This window comes from Lolium rigidum, chromosome 1 (assembly GCF_022539505.1).
Source record: "Lolium rigidum isolate FL_2022 chromosome 1, APGP_CSIRO_Lrig_0.1, whole genome shotgun sequence".
Classification (NCBI taxonomy): domain Eukaryota; kingdom Viridiplantae; phylum Streptophyta; class Magnoliopsida; order Poales; family Poaceae; genus Lolium; species Lolium rigidum.
This window is the reverse complement of record NC_061508.1, coordinates 157,469,852-157,497,577: the sequence shown is the minus strand read 5'-3', so window position 1 is coordinate 157,497,577 and position 27,726 is coordinate 157,469,852. Positions and strand designations below refer to the sequence as shown.

Sequence of the window (27,726 nt, the reverse complement as noted above, 5' to 3'; positions counted from 1 at the left end):
ATTGAGGCAATTGAGAGTTGGTCGCAGGCAAAGACGGTCACACAAGTAAGGAGTTTTCTTGGCCTCGCTGGTTTCTATAGGCGCTTTGTGAAAGATTTTGGATCCATTGCTGCGCCGCTGAATGAGCTTACAAAGAAGGATGTGCCCTTTGTGTGGGGCGATGCACAACAAGAAGCCTTCATGATTCTGAAAGATAAGTTAACACATGCTCCATTACTCCAACTTCCTAATTTCAATAAGACTTTTGAACTAGAATGTGATGCAAGTGGAATTGGTTTGGGAGGTGTGTTATTACAAGAGGGAAAACCTGTTGCATATTTAAGTGAAAAATTGAGTGGGCCTAGTCTGAACTATTCTACTTATGATAAAGAGTTGTATGCGCTGGTTCGGACATTAGAAACTTGGCAACATTATTTATGGCCTAAAGAATTTTTTATACATTCTGATCATGAATCTTTGAAGCATGTTCGTAGTCAAGCTAAGTTGCAAAGTGGGTTGAGTTTATTGAGTCTTTTCCTTATGTTATCAAACACAAAAAGGGTAAAGATAATATTATTGTTGATGCTTTGTCGCGCCGTTATACTATGCTATCTCAACTCGACTTCAAGATTTTTGGATTAGAAACTATAAAGGAAAAATACTTGCATGATGCTGATTTTAAAGATGTGTTGCTGAATTGTAAAGATGGTAGAACATGGAACAAATTCGTCCTCAATGATGGATTTGTGTTCCGTGCTAACAAGCTATGCATCCCAGATAGTTCCGTTCGTCTTTTGTTGTTGCAGGAGGCGCATGGAGGAGGATTGGGACACTTGGTGTGAAGAAGACGGGGGATGTACTTGCTGCACACTTCTTTTAGCCACGTATGCGTCGAGATGTTGAGAGATTTGTGGCACGCTACACTACATGTCAAAAAGCTAAGTTTCGACTTAATCCACATGGTTTATATATGCCTCTTCCTGTTCCTAGTGTGCCGAGGATATTTCTATGGATTTTGTTTTGGGTTTGCCTCGTACACAGAAAGGGAGGGATAGTATCTTTGTTGTTGTGGATCGGTTTTCTAAGATGGCACACTTTATTCCATGTCACAAGACTAATGATGCTACACATATTGCTGATTTGTTCTTTCGCTAAATTGTTCGTTTACATGGTGTGCCAAATACTATTGTTTCTGATCGTGATACTAAATTTCTTAGCCATTTTTGGAGATGTTTATGGGCTAAGTTGGGGACTAAACTGCTGTTTAGTACTACATAAACTGATGGACAAACTGAAGTAGTAAATAGAACATTATCTACTATGTTGCAGGCTGTTTTGAAGAAGAACTTAAAATTGTGGGAAGAATGTTTACCTCATGTTGAATTTGCTTACAATCGTTCGCTGCATTCTACCACTAAGATGTGCCCATTTGAGATTGTGTATGGTTCTGTTCCACGTGCACCTATTGATTTATTGCCTTTACCATCTTCGGTGCAAAATAATTTGGATGCTACATAATGTGCTGAATTGATATTACAATTGCATGAGACTACTAAAGACAACATAGCACGCATGAATGCTAAGTATAAAATTGTTGGGGATAGAGGAAGAAAGCATGATGTGCTTGATGTTGGTGATCTTGTTTGGTTGCATTTGCGCAAATATCGTTTTTCTGAATTGCGCAAGTCTAAACTAATGCCACGCTCTACTGGTCCTTTTAAGGTGTTAGAGAAAATAAATGATAATGCATATAAACTTGAGCTTCCTGCGGAATTGGGTCCGGTTAGTCCTACATTTAAATTGCAGATTTGAAGCCTTACTTTGGTGAAGAAGCGGACCTTTCGTCGAGGACGACTTCAATTCAAGAAGGGGGGCATATGATGAGGACATCCCATCTATTGATACAACCGATGTACCTACAGCCACACAAATACAAGGACCAATCACTCGAGCTCGTGCCAAACAACTTAATTATCAGGTACTTTCGTTTCTTGGAACTATTCCTCACATACATGAGAATATGATGCTGCCTAAATCAGATATGTTTGTTACTCTTAGGAATGATGGACCAAGCATGGATGAGGAGGACAAGCATTGGAGCATGATCACACATGGAGGAGATGGCAGCAAGCATTTGAGGATTGAAGATGACGCCGCAAGTGGAGATTTCAGAACTTTGAAGTCACCATAAGAAGAGATAAAGACATGGACGAAATATAGAGTTTTCCACTTCATAATTTCGTCCATAGCATAATATGGTGCTCCGTCACCTTTAGTTTTGGGCCAGGCCCATGTCATTTTGGCAGGAATTAAGTCAGCCACTTTTTAGAGTCCGTATTGAAGGAGGAAAAGCCTTCTAGAGTTTGGTTCGGCCACCATACGTATGGCTAGACGAAACCCCACATTTTCCTCATTTAAATACCCACATAGCTGTCACGTTTAGACCCGGATTTTGATTAGACTAAAAGTTAGCCATTGCTGCAACTCTCGTGTACTTCTTTTGAGGCCAACGCCCAGAACAAGACCGACTATTCGGAATCCCACCTTTTCAATAAAGCTTTCATCTATATCCGCAATATTCTGATTGCATCATTAGTTCTTACTTGTTCTCGATTTCAGGTTGGAATTAAGACCCTCGATGGTCAGGCTGATCGTGCATCCGCAAGATCAGTAACTCTCGGAGATTGTCCTAGCGATTGCATTGGCGCACGAGCTTTGCACGTGTAGTCGGATCGTCAAGCACGAAATCCACCAACAAATCGATCTATCTACATCTCATCGAAAGATCGGACACCTTTGCCCTATCATGGGGTGTGGTCGGATGTGGGCTTTGGACTGGGGCAAACCCTTGGACAACGGTGGCGGCCACGACATCGACGCTGCCTTCTTCTCCGTTCTCCTTCTTGAAGGTGATGTCGAGGTTGTATCCCCTCCCTCCCGCCCTACCTATCTCGGGTGAAAACCCAAAGCTTCGGTTTAGGTGGCGGCGGTGCTCTGGTGTCGTTCCCTCACTGGAGGAACCGTTTTGAGGTAACGAGTTTGGGTGGACGAGCTCGGCAGTGGAGGTAGGTATCATCTTTTGCTTGCTCCTGCTAGCTTGGTCCAGTGTGTTGTGGTTAGGGCTGCGGGTGGTGGTGATGTTCGTGGGTGGTGGCGCGGCGAGGTGAGTGCTCGTAATCCTTCTCCCCGGCAGTAGATTTCCAATACCCATGCGTGCTCACAAAGAGTTGTCTACCTCCGACAGGTGCGGCACCCTCTGATCCGGGGCAAGAAAGCAGGGAGCTTTCTTCGAAGGTGAAAATGGATGGTGTTGGGCTTTGCTTCGCCTCTGGAGGTTGACGATGGTGCAAGTCCTTCAGTGGTGTCCTTCTTCACCATCTCCGCCTCCCCATCAGCAGATCGCAAGGCTAGACAATGGACACGAAGCTCAAGTTGTGTTTCATTTCCTTTTCTTATATGCTCTTAATTTTTTCGTTTCCTGTTAGCTGGTTTTCAACACATTAATTTAAGGTAGGGCTACATCCTAATCTCTATGTATCCAACACTATTCAACCATCAAAATTTGAACCATGCTATGATAAAAAAAAGGAACAGAAAACGTGGGCTTGATGTTTTTTTTTTGTTTTTGAGGAAAATAGTTCAACGCATTTTATTTAGAAGCCAATAGAGTTACATCATCCAGTAGAAAGGGAATAACAAAGCCATGTGGAGCATCATTCCAACTTTTTTTTAGTACTACAGTCTAAGAATTTGAATCAGAAAAAAATCAGCTAGTCGGTGTGTCACTTTTTTGAAACCATAATATATTAAGCAAGCAAGCCGCCTTATTAAAAATCTTCCAATCCCCTTAGGTACCATGTTGAGAAAAATAGTACGTAAGAAACCTGCTGCCCCAATCAAAGTAAAGTTACATCGTTTATGAGTTTGCTAGTAAGGAAACTAGGGGCTTCATCGAGCCAATTACAAGTGGTTTTATTACTATAACTAAAACTAGTAATCTCATGAGCCACATCATTTGCTTCCCTCGGGCAATGTTTAAAGGTAACAGTTCCAATCTGCGCCACGAGATCAACACAATCAGCAAAAAAATACAGCAGATTCATTCCACCAAGCCTCTTCACCTGTACAAGCTTCAATTGTTTCCATGAAATCCGACTCAGCGATAATCGATTGAAGGCCCGTGCCATTAGCAAAAGAAATCCCCGCACGCATAGCCATTACCTCAGCCATAGCTGGTGAAGCAACATTATCAATATAAGCACATATAGCACCAGAAGGGTACCTTGATAGTCCCTAATAACCGCACCAATACATCATGCACGCACGTCAGCGTGGAAGGAAGCATCGACATTCAACTTCACCTATCTTCGTTCAAGCTTACACCATCGAATAAAGGGACTGCCACTTTGACGAGAGAGTGATTTGAAAGCATTAGCAGTAATTCCTAGGATCAACATCTTACATTTATGAATTGGAGGGATAGGTTTGCCTCTAGTTCTTTTCCTCCTCATCCACCATAGATACCAACAGGCCACCACAATTGTTTCCTTAACACCCACGCCATTAAACCCTGGCATATTGTGGCTGGGTGCTCGGAGTATATTTACCAGGACTAGAGACCCTGATCGTTCCAAATCAACTGCTTCATGGATATACTAATGTAAGCCCAGATCATCCCACAATTCAATCGTCGATGGATAGAGGAAAAGCATATGAAGGATGTCTTCAGGGACCAGTTGACAAACAAGACATTCCCCTGAAAAACCAATGTCTCTATTAACAATAATGCTTTTTAGGGAACAATACCATGAAGTGCCCGCCAGATAAATATCTTCACTTTACTAGGATTTTTTAGTTTCCAAAGAAGCCAAACTGGGTTTAGACCAGATTTTCCAGGGGCAGACAGTTGTGCCACCCTTCGGCCGAACCGGTGCTTCCACTGTCGCACCATATATCTTCCATGTTTCGTAAAATGCCAAAAAATGAAGTCATCAAAACCTTGGTTGTTAATTGGAATTTGCAGAACACGACTAGCGTCCATGGGATTGAGTAAGTCACGGATTAATTGTTCATCTCACATGCATGTAATTGGAGAGATAAGTTTCAGAAACTTTTGTGAGCGCCGCATCACCTCTTGGAGATATGATCTTTCTAGATTGGCTTGAAAGGATCCAAGGATCATTCCAGATATTAATATTTTCCCAGTGACAACCCTCCAAATATAACCTCTCTTAAATAACATCAAGCCAGCCAGAATACTTTGCTAAGTAAAAGGGGAGTTTTCCTTCGGCGCTGCTTTGAGAATATCTCCATTAGGATAGTATTTGGCTTGAAGAACACGGGCACATAGAGAATCTGGTGTAGTGTAACAAGTCTCCAAGCTTGTTTAGCAAGCATGGCTAGATTAAAGGAGTGACAGTCCCTGAACCCCATGCCTCCTTCTCTTTTTGGATAACACGGTTTTCACCATGCAAGCCAATGCATTTTCTTACTATTTTCATCATCTCCCCACCATAATTGAGATATAGCATCCATCACACTCTTGCAAATGCCTTTAGGGATTAAAAAGACCAACATTGCATACACAAGAATGGCTTGAGCAACAACTTTCAAAAGGATTTCCTTATCACCTAAGGACAGAAGCTTCTCTTTCCATATGTTCATTCTTTGGATGATTCTTTCAATGAAATGTATGAAACAATCACTCCTATCAGCTCCCACCAACACTGGGAGGCCTAAGTATTTATCCGATTGCGCTTCAGTATCAATGTGCAAGGCTTCACAAATTTCTGCTCTCAATAAAACATTAGTATTTGGAGAGAAAAAGATGTTAGACTTTGTCAAACTCACCAGATGTCTCGAGTTTGCAAGGAAGTTGCATTATTCATAACAGCTTTCATGAGAATGAGGGAATAATCAGCAAATAAACGGTGTGAAACTGATGGTGCATTTCTATACACCCTTACCCATCTATGCCACCAACTTCTTTTTCATGCATCAAAAGACTAGATAACCCTTCCGCAAACAGAAGAAACCAATATGGAGAGAGAGGATCTCCCTGCCGAAGGCCTCTAGTGGGAGAAAATGTGTCTTGTCTCTTCAGAGTTGAATCTGACTTGGTATCTAACTGGTCCAACACAAGCCATCATGAGAGTAATCCACTGCTCTGCAAAACCCATCTTTCACATCATATTTTTTAGGAAAACCCACTCAACTCTATCATACGCCTTATGCATATCAAGCTTTACCGTACAATATCCATTGCTTCCCCCTCTTTTATTTTTTATAGTATAGACACACTCATAAGCAACCAGAACGTTGTTGGTAATCAACCCTGGTACAAAGGCACTTTCAGATGGAGAAATAACCTCTGGGAGAATTTGCTTCAAGCGTAGAGCAAGCATTTTTTAGATAATCTTGTAGATAACATTACACAGGTTTATTGGCCTAAACTAGGTGATTAACTATGGATCGTCAACTTTTGGAATTAGCGCAACAGTTGTATCATTCCAACCTTCAGGAATAGCGCCAGTGTTCAAAGCTTGAAGAATTTCATTAGTGATTTACTCTCCACAAACACTATAGAACTTTTTGTACTAGACCGCATGTAACCCATCAGGACCAGGTGCTTTGTAGTCACCAATACTAAAAGTTGCTTTCCTCACATCTTCAGCAGAAAAAGGTTCAAGAACCGCTAGATCAATGACATGAACTTCAGACGTAAAGAGCTGTTCAAAATATTCTAAAATCATGGGCTTGAGAGAGGTCGTGCCCTCAATCCAATTATTATCACTATTCCAAAGCCTCTTGATGAAATTCTTCTTCCTACGAGTAGACGTAAAATTATGAAAAAAGGGCGTGTTTCGATCCCCATACTGCAACCAATTTGACCTCAACCGTTGCAACCAGTGAATTTCTTCCTGTTGAAGTAAAAGTTCAATCAAAAATGCCATTTCCATTCGCTACGACTTCTGAATCAAAACTTAGTCGGTGTGCCACTTGGTTGGCTTCTCTTCGACAGTGTTCAAAACATAATGTTAGTTAACTGCTTTCACTTTTTGCGAACAGCTGTGTGGCTTCTTTTTTTTTTTTTGAGATCAACAGCTGTGTGGCTGAAGTGTTGAAGAGGGCAAGCCAGGTTATTTGCCTGATTACCGGTAAATCAGATGAGGGATTGGTCGGTGCACTTAAGGTCGAAAGTACAACGTCATAGTTAATCACATGATCAGATTTCAGTTGTTAGGGCATCTCCAACCGGGCGACCCAAACGGACGCGCTGGGCCGTCCGTTTTGGGCCGTTTGCGTGCCCGAGCGGACGCGCGGACGGAGCCCCGCGTCCGCGCGTCCGTTTGGGTCGCGTCCTGCGCCCAACGCAGCGGCCACCCATTTGGCCATTTGGCCATTTGGCCTATTTCTTTGGAAAATAGGTCCTCCGGCCACAGATTCACTTTGATATATAATAATATCTCGTAAACATAAAATAATATATAGGAAACATAAAATATTATCAAATACCATACAATATTATCAAATGTACCATGATAAATCAAATAAAATGTGTCATAGTTTGAGAAAAATATAAAAATTGCAATTGAGATTGTCTAACTCAATTTGGGCGCTCGAGGATCTCCTTCTGTCTCTTCTCGAACCAAGCTCTCTTTGCCTCGCTCATGTTGGTCAAGTCGGCGTTCATGATGAGGTTGTCCTCGGCTTGGCGTTTGAGCTCAACTTCCTTCGCCTTCAGCTCCACCTCTTTGGCCCTTGCCATTGCTATGAGCTCAAGTTCTCTCTCTTTGAGCTCAAGTTCTTTAGCTTTGGTCTTCGCCTTGACCTCTTCAATCTCAAGCTTCTTCTGCTGGACATCAAAGAATTTCTTCCTGTCCTCTTCTTTCTCCCGGCGCCTCCTCTCATCCCTCTTGTCCGTGGACACCTCTCTGTCCGCATGCATCTCCTTCAAAGTGCCATACAATAGCATGGACGACGCATCACGCTTCATGTCGGCTTTGGTTGACTTGTGGCCGCGTGGACGACTTGCACGAGAAGCGGAGCTGCCGCAAGGCTGCCCACCATCAAGGTCAATGACCGTGGCATCTTTGGCGGGATTGTTGCCGATCCAAGGTCGCCATGTAGCCCTCGTACCCCTCCTGGAACTTGGGGGTGCCGTGGAGTTCCTTCCAACAATGAGGGAAGGCAAAGGTCTTCTCTCCATTGTTGGCTTTGTAGAATTCCAAAGCTCGCCACACCTAGAGCAAAGCGAGACAACAACGATAAACAAATGTGCAAACATCGGATGAATAAGTTGAGGTTATGAATCATACCAAGTCCTTCACACCCATGCCACTAACGGGGAGCCGCCTCGCGTGCTCATACGCCGCCTGGAACTTGTTGCACTCCGTTTGAATTGCTCCCCACCTCTTTTGGAGCGATATTTCGCTGCGGTCGCTCTCAAATGGCTCCTGTCCATATTTGCGATGTTCATGGAAGTATTCATAGATCCGGCGCCAGAATGCGGACCCCTTCTGCTCGGCACCCGTCAACGCATCTTGCCCGATGGTCAACCATCCATCGACGAGCACCTTGTCCTCCTTCTCCGTGTAGTTGGCGGTTCGTTTGCTTACCCGGCGACCTCGAGCTTGTGCAGCTGCGGCTTGTGTGAGGCCCTCACCGAACAACGGCTCCTCCTCAATGTTTATGCTCGCCGGGACAGGCGGTTGTGCCCTCCTGTGTGTCAATGGGAGGTGGCTGGGGAGCCTGCTTGTGTCGAAGGATATGGAAGGGTCGTCGGCATTGTCTGCGCGAAAGACGGAGGGGCCTGCACGGCGGACGGTGCCTGCGCGCGCGCGGCCGACATATCGTCGAACAGGTTGCGTGCACCGGACGTCGCAGCGGCTCCCAGGTTCTTCGGGCCTTTGGAGTTCGCCGGCGCACGGTTCAGGTCAATGGACGAAGGTGACGGCCCCGTCATGGACTCGCCCACCTCCGGTGACCCATCCCGTGGTCGGTACGCCCTGCCGCCCATGCGCCCCCATTTCGTGCCCAAATAGGGCGGTCGGCGGGGCGATTGACCTTGGAGGAAGGGGCCGGGTCACGGAGGAGGCCGAGCTCCCCACCGAGGCCGCGCCGGTGCCGGGGATGATCATGTGCTGGCCGAGCGCTGGGTGGCCGTAAAATAGCATGGCCTGCTGCTCTTGAAGGAGACTGCTCTTCGCCTCCGTCTGGAGTTGGAGAAGCTGCTCCGCCGCCCGCTGCCGCTCCAGCTCGGCAGCGGTTTCCCTCTTCCGTTGGTCCAGCGCCCTGCGCCGGTCGCCCCTCTTCCTGCTCTCGAGCTTCCTGCTGCTCCGGGGTGAGCTCGGCCTTCGCCTTCTTCGTCGGCGGCCCGGGGGAGCTCGGCCACCGCCGGTTCGGAGCCGCCTCCACGGCGGGAGCGGCAACGGCCGCGGGTGCCTCCTCTTCGATGGTGGCGGTGGTGTCGGGGGCGGTGGCGGCGGCGGTCGCTTCGTCGGCCATCTCTAGGTTTTGGGAGTACGGTGGAGTGTTTTCTGTTTTGGGAGGCGAGACGGGCGGGCCGGGGGCGGACAAGGGAGGACGCGAGCGACCAGCCTTTCGCGTCCGCGGCCACGCAAACTCGTCCAAGATTTGGGCCGGGTTTGGGTCGTCCCGGACGCTGCGGCCATCCGTTTTAGGGATGGGTCCGCGCGCTGGGCCGCGGTTTTGTCCGTTTCGACCCATCCGGACGCGCGGGCGCGGGATGGGTCGCCCGGTTGGAGATGCCCTTACTGGCTTGGGATTGGTACATTTGAACCAGTGTAAGCATCCGACCTGGTCCCAGTCGGAAACACCATCTCATTGAGAACAAGCAAGTGCAACCCCCTTTGCCCTATCTCAGGGCTCTCCACGTCATCCACATATCGCCCGTGTCTAGCTTTGCGTTGGGCAAAAAATTTAGCAGTAGATGTACTCCCTGGCAAATTTGTACTGCAACTGTACTGCATACAACACGACTCGATGTACTTAGGGATGGCAATGGCTACCCATAACCCGTGTACCCGGCGGGTAAAAACCCAATAGAAGTACGGGTATGTGACAAAAGATTACCCATGGGTATGTAAATGGAGAAATATAGTACCCATTGGGTAGAGTGGGTATGGGTATGGGATGTTAGAGCCCATACCCGTGTACCCTCGTACCCACCCAACATGCTGACATGTGGGGTTTTATATAATACTAGTATATCCTAATATCCTAACGTACCAAAAAAGCCTAAATAATAATCCCACTAATAACTCTTCCATGATCTCAGGTAATTATTGCTTGACCTCCTCTCCCATGATTATCGCATAGACTAGGCTCTAGGCTGAACCTATTCACGTATCAGTATCACATTCACGTCCCAGACCAATCTCCTTTCCTCTCCATCTCTCCTAGAAACGCGAGGCGGCCGCCAGGGTCAGCGCGAGGCCGCCGGCGCCTGTAGTGATCAAGTCCAGGTTTCAGCCACTCGCAACCACCGCTCCCTTCAGCTTGGCCTCCTCCTCCGAAACTGACCATCCTTTCTTTGGTCTTGCAGACCTGCACGCTGCCGACGCCATGAACGCTGCCGACGACCCCAGTCGAGACTCGAGACATGGAGTTGCAGATCGCGACGATCGAGACGGAGGACGGTGGCCACCATGGCTTGGAGCATGGCACTCCGACCCCAAGTCCATCCCTGACCTCGTCATCTGATGGTGCTCTCCGCCTCCGGGCGCCGGGTAAGAGCTTAGTCCCAGGCCAACGTCCCGCACCTCCTGCTTCAGGGTCTACTAGCCATTTGAGCTTCAAGTTTTGCCAGCTAGTTAATTCACATGCTATTGGCCCAAATACACATACGTGCAACTATTCAGCTACGTACATGCATTGCATGGATTTAGTGGCACCGCTGCCTGCTCATTAGAGTAATGATACGAGTACAGTACTAATCAGGCCCTTTGAGATGTGGAGTGGAAGCATGGTGACATGACTCACGTAATGGTCATGGTCTTTGTTTTGCTACTAGCGAATTGCTCAATTTTATTTCGGTTGAACTTTTATATTATTGAGACTTTATTGTAATGCTTATTTGTGTCCTTATGTATAGTCAAATTACCTCTATATTTTGTGAGTTTGCGAACCTAAGGTGATTACTATATGCCGCTGATTATAAATTATGGTTATATATTTTTGTTGATGAGTATTTTGTGAACAATTATGTATTTTAAACATGGTTTTTTTTTTACTCGTGGGTACCCATTTACCCTGCCGGGTAACGGGTATGGGAAAAACTTGTACCCGTCGACGGGTATGGGTACGGGTGACGGGTGAGATTGAAGGAGATGGGTACGGGTATGGGGTGGCTTCACCCGCACCCATACCCTGCGGGTGCCATCCCTAGATGTACTGCAACTCTGCAAGCCAGCGAGGGAAAAGAAACCTGACTAACCTTCCCTACCTCTCGGTGCACTCTCTCCCTCAAACCCTATCCTCTCTCGTATCACTCTTCCTGGCGGCGGCGGCTGGGAGTAAAACGACGAGCGGGCAGCCGACACTGACCCTCCCCTTTTCACCATGTCTCGTATCTTTCCCTTTTCACCATGTCTCGTATCTTTCCATCTCCCTCCTTGCACTGACCCTCCCCTTGCCACATCTCGTGTACCACTGTTTTTCAGTCGATGTATGCTTCAGAAGCAGAGGTGGGTGTCAAATTGACTCGATGATTCAGAGACAGATGTGGATGCCAAAATGAACTACACTTCCTTCTTGATGGTTCCTGGTATGCGTAATTTCCTTTTGATTTCAGATTTCTGAGTGCTTGTTGATTTCGTTTTCCTTCAAACATTACAGATGGCTGTGGCGGTTCTGGACTGACCATGGAGAAATCTCCTTCTGCATTGAAATGTATCCTTTTTTTCTTTTTAGAATCAAGGATGTGATTAAAACCCGGCACTTTCTATCAGTGTAGGATAGTATGAGACTATCTAATGCCTATAAGTATAGTTTTTCTTGTAGATTTGTTTTCTTATACAGTTTTCTTTCTCTTCTGTTGGCATGTTTTTATTCTTGCTGTCGCTGATCTTCAGTTACTGCAGGTGCAGCAAGAAGAACAACCAGCAGATTTAGCATTTATTTTGCCAAAACTTCAGGTTACTGTAATTAAAAATCAGTGTGCCTTTAATCGGCATCAACGGCGGTCTCGTTGATTCATTGTTGGACATGGTACCGTAATTTAGCATTTAGTTATTTGGTTTGATGCACACATTTGAAAATCGACATCCCAAAACCGGTTTCAGTATTTGCAGTTTGCAGCTAGATGATGAAATATTTGATCCTGCTGATCAACACGGCATTATCTAGATGTTGGCCTTCCACGGCAAGACCATTTGTTTACTTTGAAATGCTTGTTCATGACATGTAAGTAACTTGCACCATTCATGTATTTGCTAACATAAATATTCCCTTTGTTAGTTGAATAATGTGGTAATTACACTGTCACTACTTTGCCTGTACGTGCTAGATAAAGAACTTTGACATGTTAGGTCTTATTTTCAGATCATGTTAAATTTCATGTTTATATTACCAACTTACTATATTATCTATGGTCCATTTTGTTTAGATATTATATATAATACTGGAGGGTTTTGGTTTCTCGGGGGATTGATCCTGGCATAATATACTCCCATGGTTTTCTATGAAGGTTTTGGCACTGTTAGGTTCCTTCGTGTGAGATTTTCATGGATGCATGGGCTGAGTTGAGGTGGTTGGTCTTGTGATATGTTAGTTTGTTTTTTTCCTTTGCGTATGAAACAGGTATTTCTCGTAGAAAGAAACGGAAGGTTCTTGCATTCTATGTCAGTTAAACACCTTTGTTTCCCTCTCTGTTTGAGATGATTGGCTTGTTTCGTAGTCCTACTCTTGAGCACCGCCGATGATTATAAGTGATCCTTACATATGGAATAGTTTCATAATTAGGTAAATATGGTGCTACTGGTTATAATCATAGGCATATGGTCCTACTCTAGCAATCTAAATTGGCAATTCACGAACAGACTGTATAAAGTAAAATGTAGGTGTTACCCAAGTCATGTTCCCCACAGTCAAATCCTTATTCATGGAATTCATATATCTTCACATGTGATCCTTATTCATGGATCTCCCTCATGCATGCTCACATATGTAGTACTCCCTTTGTCCCAAATTAATTGAAACTATCAAATATTTCGCATGAGAAGGTATATGAATCTTGGATCAAACCCTTTCTATGCACAAGACGGAAAAAGTCGGGGGCCATATCCTTGGACACCTCATGAAACCAGGGTCATTGTTATGACACAGACGAAGAGGCCGCCGACGAAGCACATACTGGGCGACAGCCGGAGCATGTCCTCAAGGACCGGGATGGTCGCCATCGACGATCAGTACACCACATCCGCCAAGTAAGCAAAGATATACACTGAAGCATTTCTGAAAAAACTACACTGTTAATTAAGCTAACCAGGGTTATTTGTTTTAAGGGCACAAGAGGTGGCAGTAGCAGCCAAGAAGGTTGAGCAGCTATTTCTGAAGGTGAGCATTGATGTGGCGCCATACCTCAGGAAGGTCGACCTCTGGATGTATGAAGGGTACAGGTAGCTAGCTCTGATAGGCACTGGATGTGTTCTTTTTGCCAAGTCCTTCCCGCCTTCAGGCGCGGGCAACCAGCTTTGACCGAGGTTAATTTGCTCACAACTTTTACTCTGTAGATATTGCAGCGGGGGAAGGGTCGAACCATGCATTGGTCAATTTCCCTAATATCAGTTCAGATTGTATGATCGTGTGGACGACCATTTCTGATGTCAGGCCCACCCTCTGCATAAATTGATGTATATGGCTGATTTATGATGTGTTATAACTTCTTTTAAGTATGTGAGGTGCATGTACCATACTCCAATATAATCCTGAATTCCATATACTGCAGTCCCAATTCAGGTTGATGTATCTTTATCTCTCCATATTGTTGCATTCATCTAAGTGACCAACATGCTACTATTTCTTACTACATGGTTTGTGAGCTAGCTGACCATCATGGTGCTTAGATTAGGCAGCCACTGACCGGCGAGGAGGCGCCCCAAGGGGCGCCCCAACCACTAGTTCTGAGTCAAACGTGTGAACAAGACACAGGGAAAACTGGGAGCAATCAATCATGGATAAGAAAATGGCATCAGACAAGATATACGGGTAAAGACACAGCTTTCGAGTCGTAACAGTTTGCTCAGTATTTTCTACAAACCTATTCTTGCTCTCAATATGAAGGTACATCTAGAGTTGTATCCGGAAACTTCAACAAGCACTTTACAGATAACTGATGGTGTAGAACTTCCGGAGTTAAAAATGAAGAGAATGTGATTTCCACGCAAACTAGTGAGGTGAAGGGTGTCACCGTCTTGTGTTGTTTACCATCACGCAATAATTCACTCAATGGAGGCTGAGGCACGTACATTAGCTGCTTCCAGATTTGAGCGTATTACTGAGCCTGCAGCAACAATAACCAACTAATATCAGACAGCTCGTTACTGAAGTTCAGTGTTTAAGGAATCCATCAGACAGCTGCCAACTGGTTAGATAGAGATCCACATGAGAAAATAGATCCTTATGTGAAATGATTCATTTGCTGAAATCATTTAGCCATAGGGTGAGGCAGAGGCCTAGTGGTTGAGGTTGCAGTGGCGCACCAACAACTAGAGTGCACCAACAACTAGAGTTCAACTCCCCTTGGGAGTGAATTATTGGAATTATTCTCACCAAGGAGCCTTCTTCTATAAAAATATGACACCAAGGGCTAGTCCTGGTTGGTATCATTTTTCTTTTGAAATCATTTAGCCAGTCTTGCCAGATTGTTTGTTGGGCTTAGGCATCTTTCTAGCGTCACTCAAGAAAAGAAAGTTTTACAGAACGTACCAGTCCAAGCCTTCAAAAAGGCCCTCCCCTTTTATGGCAGAGGTTTTGAAAATTGACCATTGGCGGCTCTTAATCTTGTGAAGTTCTAATGACTCCGTTATGGCAGCATCATCAAGTGCACCTGGCAGGTCCTGAATAAGAATATACATCACAAGATTGAATTAGTTAAGATACAACAGACGAAACAGGATATGGAGCAACCTGCAGCCACCGAGTATATGAAAGATTACAAATTCATTTTGATGCATTTAATTCCCAGTAAACGAGCATTCAAGTGTCATGGTTTGCCCAATGAAAGATTATTTATGAAAACTCAAAACAAGGCAGGTGTCTTGTTACTAGACAAAATGTGGAGAACATGTAATGCAAAAATGAGAATACTCTGCAGGTATGGTGCAAATCATAAATTACTAGAACTTTGTATGAAAGTTCTGAGAATAGTGGCGATGTCCAGGTAATTATACCAATTTCAAAACAGTAAACAAAATTGAAAATGGTTAGCTTCGTCACCTGTTTATTTGCGTACACAAGGACGACCGCACCTTTCAGCTCATCCTCCTGCCATGTACAGCGCACACAATCAGGACGCATATCCAATTGATGAGCAATCAGATGAATTATCTCGAGAAATAATTTACATCCTGGCTATTCTACGATAAGTAGATCTGGCTCAGAAGATCAGGGTCATTCAAAGAACTTGTGCTACGCAAGTTGTTTGAGTGGCATCACGCATTAGGAAAAAAAATATCCCTAATTCATATTTACAGTGTGTAATTGATGTTGAAATCATCCAGTCAACCAAGCAGTGAGAAATTCCAGATCAAAGCAAGCAAAATGATCTTCTAAATACAGCGGATTTATTTAACCTGCTGAGATTCTACCACATTCCTACTCAATCACTTCAAATTTATTAAAAGTTCATGTAATGCTATTGTACAATCAGCATTAATAATCATCTTATTTGTGACGAATACTTTAGTCCTTGTACTACTAATGTGCATCGCAGGAAATGCATATTAAATGTGATATAAATCAGAAGACTCATTCACTTTGCATACCTCAAGGATGGAATGAAATTCTTCTTTTGCAGTTACCAGCCTATCAGTATCACTTGAATCGACAACATATATGATAGCTTGAGTGTTTGGAAAGTAGCATCTCCAGTATGGCCTATAAATAATCACAAGAAAATTAATATAGAAGTAGAAAATTTATGAAGTGTCATGACAGCTATAGACTACGCATTTCTCATTCTGATGATGGTAAACAGATGCAGGGCAGATATCAGAATTCTAGCTGAGACTGTATAGCCATACTCACTAGCCTTTCTTAATTTTACAGTTCTATAGAATTATCGAATCTGACATGAATTATTAAGATTTAAAAGATCACACACCAGGCCATTATTTAGCACTCACCCTTACTCCAAAGAATGAAAAGAATAAAATGGAACCATTACAAGACTAATACTCCTCAAACCGATCCAGTGGCACTGATGGTATACAAATCAACTGGCAATGACAACAATCCAGATAGGCATACTAAAGTAGTTTCAACTACAATTACATATCTCAGAGATTAAAGCAAAACAGCCAACAGGTGAAAGGTAGTAGCGGAATAGAATTTTAACTTAAATCTACAGGGTCTTCTCGGATTCAGGCCTTGGAAAAGAAAATACTACAGCACAATGAAAAATTAGGTGCTCCTCCGCACACTCTTAAGCACGCCTAGGCACCGGTGGAGGAAAAATGGCTCGCTTTGGCCCTAGGCGGTCGATTAGGCAGCCGACGAGGTACTCTGGCGGTGATGGCTGCGGGGAGAAGAGGCGGAGGCAGCAAAGGATGGGGCATAGGCGGGGAAGGAGGTGGTGGAAGCAGGAGTCTGTGGAAGAGGAGTTGCAGCAACTATATTGCTGCAGTCGATGTGTGCCTGGTAGGTAGCAGGTGAGAGAAAAAGAAAGAGGAGAGGAGATGCATGGTTCAGAATAGAACATGTTGATGGTTAAGATTGGGCTGGTAAAGCTAGGGTTCCATACTTATTGGGCCAATATTGTACCAAGATTGGAGCTTATATGCTCTGAAAAATGCACCCAGCCACCCTCCTGCCATGTATGTGCAGAGCACCACCTAGGCGCTGCTAGAGCGATGATTGCACTAGGCAGATGCCTACCACTAGCTTAGCACCTACCGCCTAATGTAACCTTGCTACTGCAACATCATGATTTAGGTTCTAGAGACTGAAAAGTGTGATAAGACTATTGTAAGCACCTAAACTTAAATGTCTGATAAAAAGGTAGAATTACTGAAAACGGATATAAGTTGAACAAAATAATTAGCACATCATAAGAAAGACTTCGGATTCGAATAATGATCGCGAAGAGAATGTACCTGATGCTTGTTTGGCCACCTGTTGAGAATAAAATTCATGTTAAAAACCAAAACAATTACAGCACCAACAGAAATGGAGGACAGCAGCTTTTATCCATGCAGGAAACAAGGAAATATATTCGGGAAACACAAAAAAATATTATTTTCAATTCACACAGCATACTGAAGATACAAGACAAAATAAGCCCAGGAAGGTCGAGCATCAATTTATTCAAAATAAATGAAATGAAATAATACTCTTTACTCGAGGGAGTCGACCATATGTTTAATATAAGGTAAAACTCCATGGTGATATTCAAAAATTGAGACCACATTGGCAACACGCAGCAAATCATCCAGCTCTACTTGATGTTTTTCACATATGTCAAGACAGCATTAAGGTTGGTCTGTCAATCCTAACCAACTTCAACTTGTGTGGTTTTACCAGTGTTAGTTATACCTCCGAATTATACCAGGATTGGGCTTTGGGTGATATGGCTATCTGAATTGTGGTCCCTTAATCCGAAAGCCAGCATTCAAATGAAGAGCAACGTTATATGTATGACTCACCGAGATCCCAAACTTGGAATTTGATGTTGTTGTACTGGACCGTCTCCACGTTGAACCCGATCGCTGCAGCAAGACACACACACACATGACGTCAAATCTATGCTCGACACATACCCATCAAAAGAAATGCACACACGAGTTTGGGCATCGGAACAGGAAACCCACTTGGGATGGTGGAGACGACCTCCCCCATCTGCAGCCGATCTGCGAGCCACAACACACAGGGATCAGAATTCAGAAACCCCAACGAACAGAAGCACGGATCCAAGGCGGAGCCGCGGGAGACTCGGGGGGGAAGAAGTGTTCGGGCGCGCTTACAGAGAATGGTCGTCTTTCCGGCATTGTCCAGGCCGAGGACGAGGATGCGGGCTTCGCGGTTCCCGAACACCGACGAGAAGAGCCGCGTGAACACGATGCCCATGGCGGCGCAGCCCGGCCTGCGCGGCAGAGCGGCGCGAGGTAGGGTTTCGGCGGGGGCGTGGGGTTGTTGAGATCTGGGATGGGAGGAGGAGATCTGGAGCGACTGAGCTGGGGTACCGAAGACGAAGACGACTATCTCCCACGCTTCTTCTGCTCACCGAGTTTCCGGAGATAATTATTTGGGGATTTGGAGGGGTTGGCTATGTTTGGTAGGGGCAAATAGTGGGGTTAGGGGAGGTTCCAAGTTTTATTTTGCAAACAAAATTACAGCCAAATTCACTTGTCCCATTTGGAATCTTATTAGGGGGTGTGAAGTAGAAAATGGTAAGATGGAGAAACAATGAACTAAGGATTAGACCATCTCCGATGGCGTCCCCAAACGGCACCGGATCGAGCGTTTGGGGGACGTGTTTCGTTCGTGCCACGTTTGAGGGACGTCGCTCCTCAGACGCGTTCCCCAAACAATAAAATACTCTCTTTTGTTTTTATTTTGCATTTTTATTTCAATAAAGAGAATAAACATTCCCCTCGCCAAGGTAGGAGAACATGAGCACGAAGTCGGCTTCGAGGTGGTGGTAGCGCGCGAACTTCTCCCAGCCGACGTGGAGGTACATCTTGTCGCGCGTGTCGTAGATCACGTCCACGATCCACCGGCAACAGCCGCATGCAGCCTCCCGCAGATGCAGCGAGCCCAGCTCGTTGCTGGCAACGAAGTCGGCGAACGTGTCCGGCAGCCTCTGGATGCCGTGCGGGTTGCCCTTAAGGATGAGGACGAACTCGAACACCACCGGCCACTCCTCCTCCTGCAGATCCAACGATGAAGACGACGCGTCGCAGGCGACAGCGAGCGTGCAGCTCTGCCGCGGCCACGACTAAGACCACAGCCGCGACCTCGGCATGCGCCTCTACGAGCCATGGAGTCGACTCTTGAGATGGTGGCGGCTGGGGTTGGGGAGAGAGGCGCTAGGGTTTGTGTGTGAGAGGAACGATGAGAGAGTGGCCCTTTTTATAGGCCGGAGGGAGGCGGGGGAGCGGTGGCGCTCATTAACACCAGCACGCAGAGCTAGGCGCGACGAGACGCTTCGCTGCGCCTCTACGGGAACTGCACCGTCGCTGCGCGCCAATAACTTCCATCGCGAGGTAGGCGACGGTTAGGTTAAACTTCAATGTGCCGCTGACACGTCGGTCCCGCCACTCTCCACCTTGCTTTTCATTGCGTCCGGCGTCCCCGGAGCGTCCCCTGTGGGGCGGGGACGGGCTCGGGGCGCCGGACACCGTATCAGGCCGCACCGGACAAAAAGAGGCTTTGGGGGACGCGGCTGGGAACGTTTTTTTGTCCGGCGCGCCCAAATCCCTTTAGGGGACGGTTTGGGGGACGCGACTGGAGATGCTCTTATGCAATCCGAATTTATATGTAAATCTTGAAGGAATAAAATCTTACAAGCATATGACAAGAGTATGTAAATTGTTTGGTCAAGTATGTACCCTAAATCACTATGGGACACGACTTTTATGCAGATTTGTGTGCCCTTTATGAGGTATAGCTCTACTCCTGCATTGGATGCTATTATATTGAAAACAAAGTATAATCTTGAGTACAAAGATGCATCTGACGTTTTTGATTGGGAATCTACAAATGTAAGAGGGTGAAACAAGGTGGGTCGCTCTAAATTGCCAATGCCTTACTTGAATGACTTGGATCCTCGTGCGACATCTTGATCCTCTTTCTTATATCGTCATGAGATGATGGCCCTCTGATACGTCTCCGACGTATCGATAATTTCTTATGTTCTATGCCATATTATTGATGATACCTACATGTTTTATGCACACTTTATGTCATATTCGTGCATTTTCTGGAACTAACCTATTAACAAGATGCCGAAGTGCCAGTTCTCGTTTTCTCGCTGTTTTTGGTTTCGAAATCCTAGTAACGAAATATTCTCGGAATTGGACGAAACAAAGACCCAGGGCCCTATTTTTCCACGGAGCTTCCAGAAGACCGAAGAACACACGAAGTGGGGCCACGAGGTGGCCAGACTATAGGGCGGCGCGGCCCAAGCCCTGGCCGCGCCGACCTATAGCGTGGGCCCCTCGTAACGCCCCTCGACCTGCCCTTCCGCCTACTTAAAGCCTCCGTCGCGAAACCCCTGATGCGAAAAACCACGATACGGAAAACCTTACTGAGACGCCGTCGCCGCCGATCCCATCTCGGGGGATTCTCGGAGATCTCCTCCGGCACCCCGCCGGAGAGGGGATTCATCTCCCGGAGGACTCTACACCGCCATGGTCGCCTCCGGAGTGATGAGTGAGTAGTTCACCCTCGGACTATGGGTCCATAGCAGTAGCTAGATGGTTGTCTTCTCCTCATTGTGCTTCATTGTTGGATCTTGTGAGCTGCCTAACATGATCAAGATCATCTATCCGTAATTCTATATGTTGTGTTTGTCGGGATCCGATGGATAGAGAATACCATGTCATGTTAATTATCAAGTTATTATACATGTGTTGTTTATGATCTTGCATGCTCTCCGTTTCTAGTAGAGGCTCTAGCCAAGTTTTTACTTTTAACTCCAAGAGGGAGTACTTATGCTCGATAGTGGGTTCATGCCTGCATTGACACCTGGGGGGTGACGAAACCCCTAAGGTTGTGTTGTGCTCGTTGCCACTAGGGATAAAACATTGGCGCTATGTCCGAGGATGTAGTTGTTGATTACATTACGCACCATACTTAATGCAATTGTCCGTTGTTTAGCAACTTAATACCGGAGGGGGTTCGGATGATAACCCGAAGGTGGACTTTTTAGGCATAGATGCGGTTGGATGGCGGTCTATGTACTTTGTCGTAATGCCCAATTAAATCTCACTATACTTATCATGTCATGTATGTGCATTGTTATGCCCTCTCTATTTGTCAATTGCCCGACTGTAATTTGCTCACCCAACATGCTTTTATCTTATGGGAGAGACACCTCTAGTGAACTCGTGGACCCCGGTCCATTCTTTAATACTCGAAATACAAATCTGCTGCAATACTTGTTTTTACTATTTTCTCTCGCAAACAATCATCTTCCACACAATACGGTTAATCCTTTGTTACAGACAAGCCGGTGAGATTGACAACCTCACTCGTTTCGTTGGGGCAAAGTACTTTGGTTGTGTTGTGCAGGTTCCACGTTGGCGCCGGAATCTCCGGTGTTGCGCCGCACTACATCCCGCCGCCATCAACCTTCAACGTGCTTCTTGGCTCCTCCTGGTTCGATAAACCTTGGTTTCTTTCTCGAGGGAAAACTTGCTGCTGTGCGCATCATACCTTCCTCTTGGGGTTGCCCAACGAACGTGTGAAATACACGCCATCAAGCTCTTTTTCCGGCGCCGTTGTCGGGGAGATCAAGACACGCTGCAAGGGGAGTCTCCACTTCTCAATCTCTTTACTTTGTTTTTGTCTTGCTTTATTTTATTTACTACTTTGTTTGCTGCACTTATATCAAAACACAAAAAAAATTAGTTGCTAGCTTTACTTTATTTGCTATCTTGTTTGCTATATCAAAAACACAAAAAAATTAGTTTACTTGCATTTACTTTATCTAGTTTGCTTTATTTACTATTGCTAAAATGGCCAACCCTGAAAATACTAAGTTGTGTGACTTCACTAGCACAAATAATAATGATTTCTTATGCACACCTATTGCTCCACTCTGCTACTACAGCAGAATTCTTTGAAATTAAACCCGCTTTACTTAATCTTGTTATGCGAGAGCAATTTTCCGGTGTTAGTTCTGATGATGCTGCTGCCCATCTCAATAATTTTGTTGAACTATGTGAAATGCAAAAGTATAAAGATGTAGATGGTGACATTATAAAATTAAAATTGTTCCCTTTCTCATTAAGAGGAAGAGCTAAAGATTGGTTGCTATCTCTCGCCTAAGAATAGTATTGATTCATGGACTAAATGCAAGGATGCTTTTATTGGTAGATATTATCCCCTGCTAAAATTATATCTTTGAGGAGTAGCATAATGAATTTTAAACAATTGGATAATGAACATGTTGCTCAAGCTTGGGAAAGAATGAAATCTTTGGTTAAAAATTGCCCAACCCATGGACCGACTACTTGGATGATCATCCAAACCTTCTATGCAGGACTAAATTTTTCTTCGCGGAATTTATTGGATTCAGCTGCTGGAGGTACCTTTATGTCCATCACTCTTGGTGAAGCAACAAAGCTTCTTGATAATATGATGGTTAATTACTCCGAATGGCACACGGAAAGAGCTCCACAAGGTAAGAAGGTAAATTCCGTTGAAGAATCCTCTTCCTTGAATGATAAGGTTGATGCTATTATGTCTATGCTTGCGAATGATAGGACTAATGTTGATCCTAATAATGTTCCATTAGCTTCATTGGTTGCCCAAGAAGAACATGTTGATGTGAACTTCATTAAAAATAATAATTTCAACAACAATGCTTATCTGAACAATTCTAGTAATAACTATAGGCCATATCCTTATAATAATGGTAACGGTTATGCTAATTCTTATGGGAATTCTTACAACAATAATAGGAATACACCCCCTGGACTTGAAGCCATGCTTAAAGAATTTATTAGTACACAAACTGCCTTTAACAAATCTGTTGAGGAAAAGCTCAATAAAATTGATATTCTTGTTTCTAGAGTTGATAGTCTTGCCTCCGATGTTGATCTTTTGAAATCGAAAGTTATGCCTAATAGGGATATTGAAAATAAAATTGTTACTACAGCAAATGCCATCCAAGTTAGAATTAATGAGAATATAAGATTAATGGCTGAATCTGCGTGCTAGGTGGGATAGAGAAGAAAATGAAAAACTAGCTAAGAAGGAAAATGTAGCTAAAGTTTGGACTATTACCACCACTAGCAATGCTAATGATTCATATGTTGCTGCACCTCCTACTATCCATGATAAAATAATTGGTGTTGGCAATGCTTCTACTCCTAGTGCAAAGCGCGCAAAATTACCCGAAACCGCTAAAACCGCCGAAACCGCTTGTGATAAACCGCTGAAATTTTTTCCAACCTTGGGGATGATAATCCCATTGCTTTAGATTGTAATGATTTAGATTTTGATGATTGCCATATCTCTGAAGTTATAAAGTTCTTGCAAAAACTTGCTAAGAGTCCCAATGCTAGTGCTATAAATTTGGCTTTCACAAAACATATTACAAATGCTCTCATAAAAGCTAGAGAAGAGAAACTAAAACTTGAAACTTCTATTCCTAGAAAGCTAGAGGATGGTTGGGAGCCCATCATTAAAATGAGAATCAAAGATTTTGATTGTAATGCCTTATGTGATCTTGGTGCAAGTATTTCGTTATGCCTAAAAAGTCTATGATATGCTTGACTTGCCACCATTGAAGAATTGTTATTTGGATGTTAATCTCGCCGATAATGCTAAAAAGAAACCTTTGGGGAAAGTTGATAATGTTCATATTATGGTTAACAATAACCTTGTCCCCGTTGATTTTGTTGTCTTGGATATTGAATGCAATGCATCTTGCCCCATTATATTGGGAAGACCTTTTCTTCGAACCGTTGGTGCTACTATTGATATGAAGGAAGGTAATATTAAATATCAATTTCCTCTCAAGAAAGGTATGGAACACTTCCCTAGAAAGAGAATGAAGGTACCTTATGATTCTATCATTAGAACAAATTATGATGTTGATGCTTCATCTTTCGATGTTACTTGAGATACACTTTCTGCGCCTAGCCGAAAGGCGTTAAAGAAAAGCGCTTATGGGAGACAACCCATGTTTTTACTCCAGTATTTTTGTTTTATATTTGTGTCTTGGAAGTTGTTTACTACTGTAGCAACCTCTCCTTATCTTAGTTTTATGTTTTGTTGTGCCAAGTAAAGTCTTTGATAGAAAAGTAAGTACTAGATTTGGATTATCGCGCAGTTCCAGCATTTCTTTGTCTGTCACGAATCCGGGTCTATCTCCCCGTAGGTAGCTCAGTAAAATTACGCCAATTTACGAGCATGATCCTCAGATATGTACGCAACTTTCATTCAATTTGAGCATTTTCGTTTGAGCAAGTCTGGTGGCCTAATAAAATCCATCTTTACGGATCTGTTCCGTTTTGACAGATTCTGTCTTTTATTTCGCATTGCCTCTTTTGCTATGTTGGATGAATTTCTTTGATCCACTAATGTCCAAGTAGCTTTATGCAATGTCCAGAAGTGTTAAGAATGATTGTGTCACCTCTGAACATGTGAATTTTTATTATGCACTAACCCTCTAATGAGTTGTTTCGAGTTTGGTGTGGAGGAAGTTTTCAAGGATCAAGAGAGGAGTATGATGCAATATGATCAAGGAGAGTGAAAGTCTCTAAGCTTGGGGATGCCCCGTGGTTCACCCTCGCATATATTAAGAAGACTCAAGTGTCTAAGCTTGGGGATGCCCAAGGCATCCCCTTCTTCATCGACAACATTATCAGGTTCCTCCCCTGAAACTATATTTTTATTCGGCCACATCTTATGTACTTTGCTTGGAGCGTCGGTTTGTTTTTGTTTTTTGTTTTGTTTGAATAAAATGGATCCTAGCATTCACTTTATGGGAGAGAGACACGCTCCGCTGTTGCATATGGACAAATATGTCCTTAGGCTCTACTCATAGTATTCATGGCGAAGTTCTTCTTCGTTAAATTGTTATATGGTTGGAATTGGAAAATGATACATGTAGTAAACTGCTAAAATGTCTTGGATAATTTGATACTTGGCAATTGTTGTGCTCATGTTTAAGCTCTTGCATCATATACTTTGCACCCATTAATGAAGAAATACTTAGAGCTTGCTAATTTGGTTTGCATATTTGGTTTCTCTAGAGTCTAGATAACATCTAGTATTGAGTTTTGAACAACAAGGAAGACGGTATGGAGTCTTATAATGTTTACCATATGTCTTTTATGTGAGTTTTGTCTGTACCGTTCATCCTTGTGTTTGTTTCAAATAACCTTGCTAGCCTAAACCTTGTATCGAGAGGGAATACTTCTCATGCATCCAAAATACTTGAGCCAACCACTATGCCATTTGTGTCCACCATACCTACCTACTACATGGTATTTATCCGCCATTCCAAAGTAAATTGCTTGAGTGCTACCTTTAAAATTCCATCATTCACCTTTGCAATATATAGCTCATGGGACAAATAGCTTAAAAACTATTGTGGTATTGAATATGTACTTATGCACTTTATCTCTTATTAAGTTGCTTGTTGAGCGATAACCATGTTTCGGGGGACGCCATCAACTATTCTTTGTTGGATATCATGTGAGTTGCTATGCATGTCCGTCTTGTCCGAAGCAAGAGAGATCTACCACCTTCATGGTTGGAGCATGCATATTGTTAGAGAAGAACTTTGGGCCGCTAACTAAAGCCATGATTCATGGTGGAAGTTTCAGTTTGGACATATATCCTCAATCTCATATGAGAATAATAATTGTTGCCACATGCTTATGCATTAAAGAGGAGTCCATTATCTGTTGTCCATGTTGTCCCGTATGGATGTCTAAGTTGAGAATAATCAAAAGCGAGAAATCCAAAATGCGAGCTTTCTCCTTAGACCTTTGTACAGAGCGACATGGAGGTACCCCATTGTGACACTTGGTCAAAACATGTGCATTGCAAAGATCCGGTAGTCCAAGTTAATTAGGACAAGGTGCGGGCACTATTAGTATACTATGCATGAGACTTGCAACTTGTAAGATATAACTGTTCATAACTCATATGCTTTATTACTACCGTTGACAAAATTGTTTCATGTTTTCAAAATAAAAGCTCTAGCACAAATATAGCAATCGATGCTTTCCTCTTTGAAGGACCATTCTCTTTACTTTTATGTTGAGTCAGCTCACCTATTTCTCTCCACCTCAAGAAGCAAACACTTGTGTGAACCGTGCATTGATTCCTACATACTTGCATATTGTACTTGTTATATTACTCTATGTTGACAATTATCCATGAGATATACATGTTACAAGTTGAAAGCAACCGCTGAAACTTAATCTTCCTTTGTGTTGCTTCAATACCTTTACTTTGATTTATTGCTTTATGAGTTAACTCTTATGCAAGACTTATTAATACTTGTCTTGAAGTACTATTCATGAAAAGTCTTTGCTATATGATTCACTTGTTTACTCATGTCATCACCATTGTTTTGATCGCCGCATCCACTACATATGTTTACAAATAGTATGATCAAGGTTATGATGGCATATCACTTCGTAAATTATCTTTGTTATCGCTTTTACCTCGCTCGGGACGAGCAGTAACTAAGCTTGGGGATGCTTGATACGTCTCCGACGTATCGATAATTTCTTATGTTCTATGCCATATTATTGATGATACCTACATGTTTTATGCACACTTTATGTCATATTCGTGCATTTTCCGGAACTAACCTATTAACAAGATGCCGAAGTGCCGCTCTCGTTTTCTCGTCGTTTTTGGTTTCGTAAATCCTAGTAACGAAATATTCTCGGAATTGGACGAAACGAAGACCCAGTGGCCCTATTTTTCCACGGAGCTTCCGAAGACCGAAGAACACACGAAGTGGGGCCACGAGGTGGCCAGACTGCAGGGCGGCGCGGCCCAAGCCCCGGCCGCGCCGACCTATAGCGTGGGCCCCTCGTGACGCCCCTCGACTCTGCCCCTTCCGCCTACTTAAAGCCTCCGTCGCGAAACCCCCGATGCGAAAAACCACGATACGGAAAACCTTACCGAGACGCCGTCGCCGCCGATCCCATCTCGGGGATTCTCGGAGATCTCCTCCGCACCCCGCCGGAGAGGGGATTCATCTCCCGGAGGACTCTACACCGCCATGGTCGCTCTCCGGAGTGATGAGTGAGTAGTTCACCCCTGGACTATGGGTCCATAGCAGTAGCTAGATGGTTGTCTTCTCCTCATTGTGCTTCATTGTTGGATCTTGTGAGCTGCCTAACATGATCAAGATCATCTATCTCGTAATTCTATATGTTGTGTTTGTCGGGATCCGATGGATAGAGAATACCATGTCATGTTAATTATCAAGTTATTATACATGTGTTGTTTATGATCTTGCATGCTCTCCGTTTCTAGTAGAGGCTCTGGCCAAGTTTTTACTTTTAACTCCAAGAGGGAGTACTTATGCTCGATAGTGGGTTCATGCCTGCATTGACACCTGGGAGAGTGACAGAAAGTTCTAAGGTTGTGTTGTGTCGTTGCCACTAGGGATAAAACATTGGCGCTATGTCCGAGGATGTAGTTGTTGATTACATTACGCACCATACTTAATGCAATTGTCTCGTTGTTTAGCAACTTAATACCGGAGGGGGTTCGGATGATAACCCGAAGGTGGACTTTTTAGGCATAGATGCAGCTTGGATGGCGGTCTATGTACTTTGTCGTAATGCCCAATTAAATCTC

General features: G+C 44.1%; 2 protein-coding genes across 9 annotated transcripts; one reads left to right on the top strand and one right to left on the bottom strand.

Annotated features, from left to right (window-relative positions):
- Positions 1-11,590: 11,590 nt before the first annotated feature.
- LOC124682630 (auxin-induced protein AUX28-like) lies at positions 11,591-13,940 on the top strand. Of its 8 annotated transcripts, none has more exons than XM_047217280.1 (6): positions 11,592-11,760; positions 11,839-11,892; positions 12,084-12,405; positions 13,224-13,427; positions 13,506-13,619; positions 13,734-13,940. In XM_047217280.1, the coding sequence occupies exons 3-6, from the start codon at positions 12,305-12,307 to the stop codon at positions 13,780-13,782; spliced, it is 468 nt and encodes a 155-aa protein (XP_047073236.1). In that variant the 5' UTR covers positions 11,592-11,760; positions 11,839-11,892; positions 12,084-12,304; the 3' UTR covers positions 13,783-13,940. The 8 variants fall into 8 exon arrangements, with proteins under 8 accessions (XP_047073240.1, XP_047073236.1, XP_047073234.1 ...); XM_047217278.1 differs by having other exon boundaries at positions 11,592-11,767; XM_047217281.1 differs by having other exon boundaries at positions 11,671-11,687.
- Positions 13,941-14,174: 234 nt separating this feature from the next.
- LOC124683608 (ADP-ribosylation factor 3) lies at positions 14,175-18,409 on the bottom strand. The gene is made up of 8 exons (XM_047218098.1): positions 18,183-18,409; positions 18,030-18,068; positions 17,865-17,927; positions 17,316-17,334; positions 15,987-16,098; positions 15,439-15,486; positions 14,929-15,059; positions 14,175-14,503 (listed from the first exon to the last, which is right to left on the bottom strand). Exons 1-8 carry the CDS (start codon positions 18,283-18,285, stop codon positions 14,470-14,472), a joined length of 549 nt encoding a protein of 182 aa, XP_047074054.1. The 5' UTR covers positions 18,286-18,409; the 3' UTR covers positions 14,175-14,469.
- Positions 18,410-27,726: the final 9,317 nt, after the last annotated feature.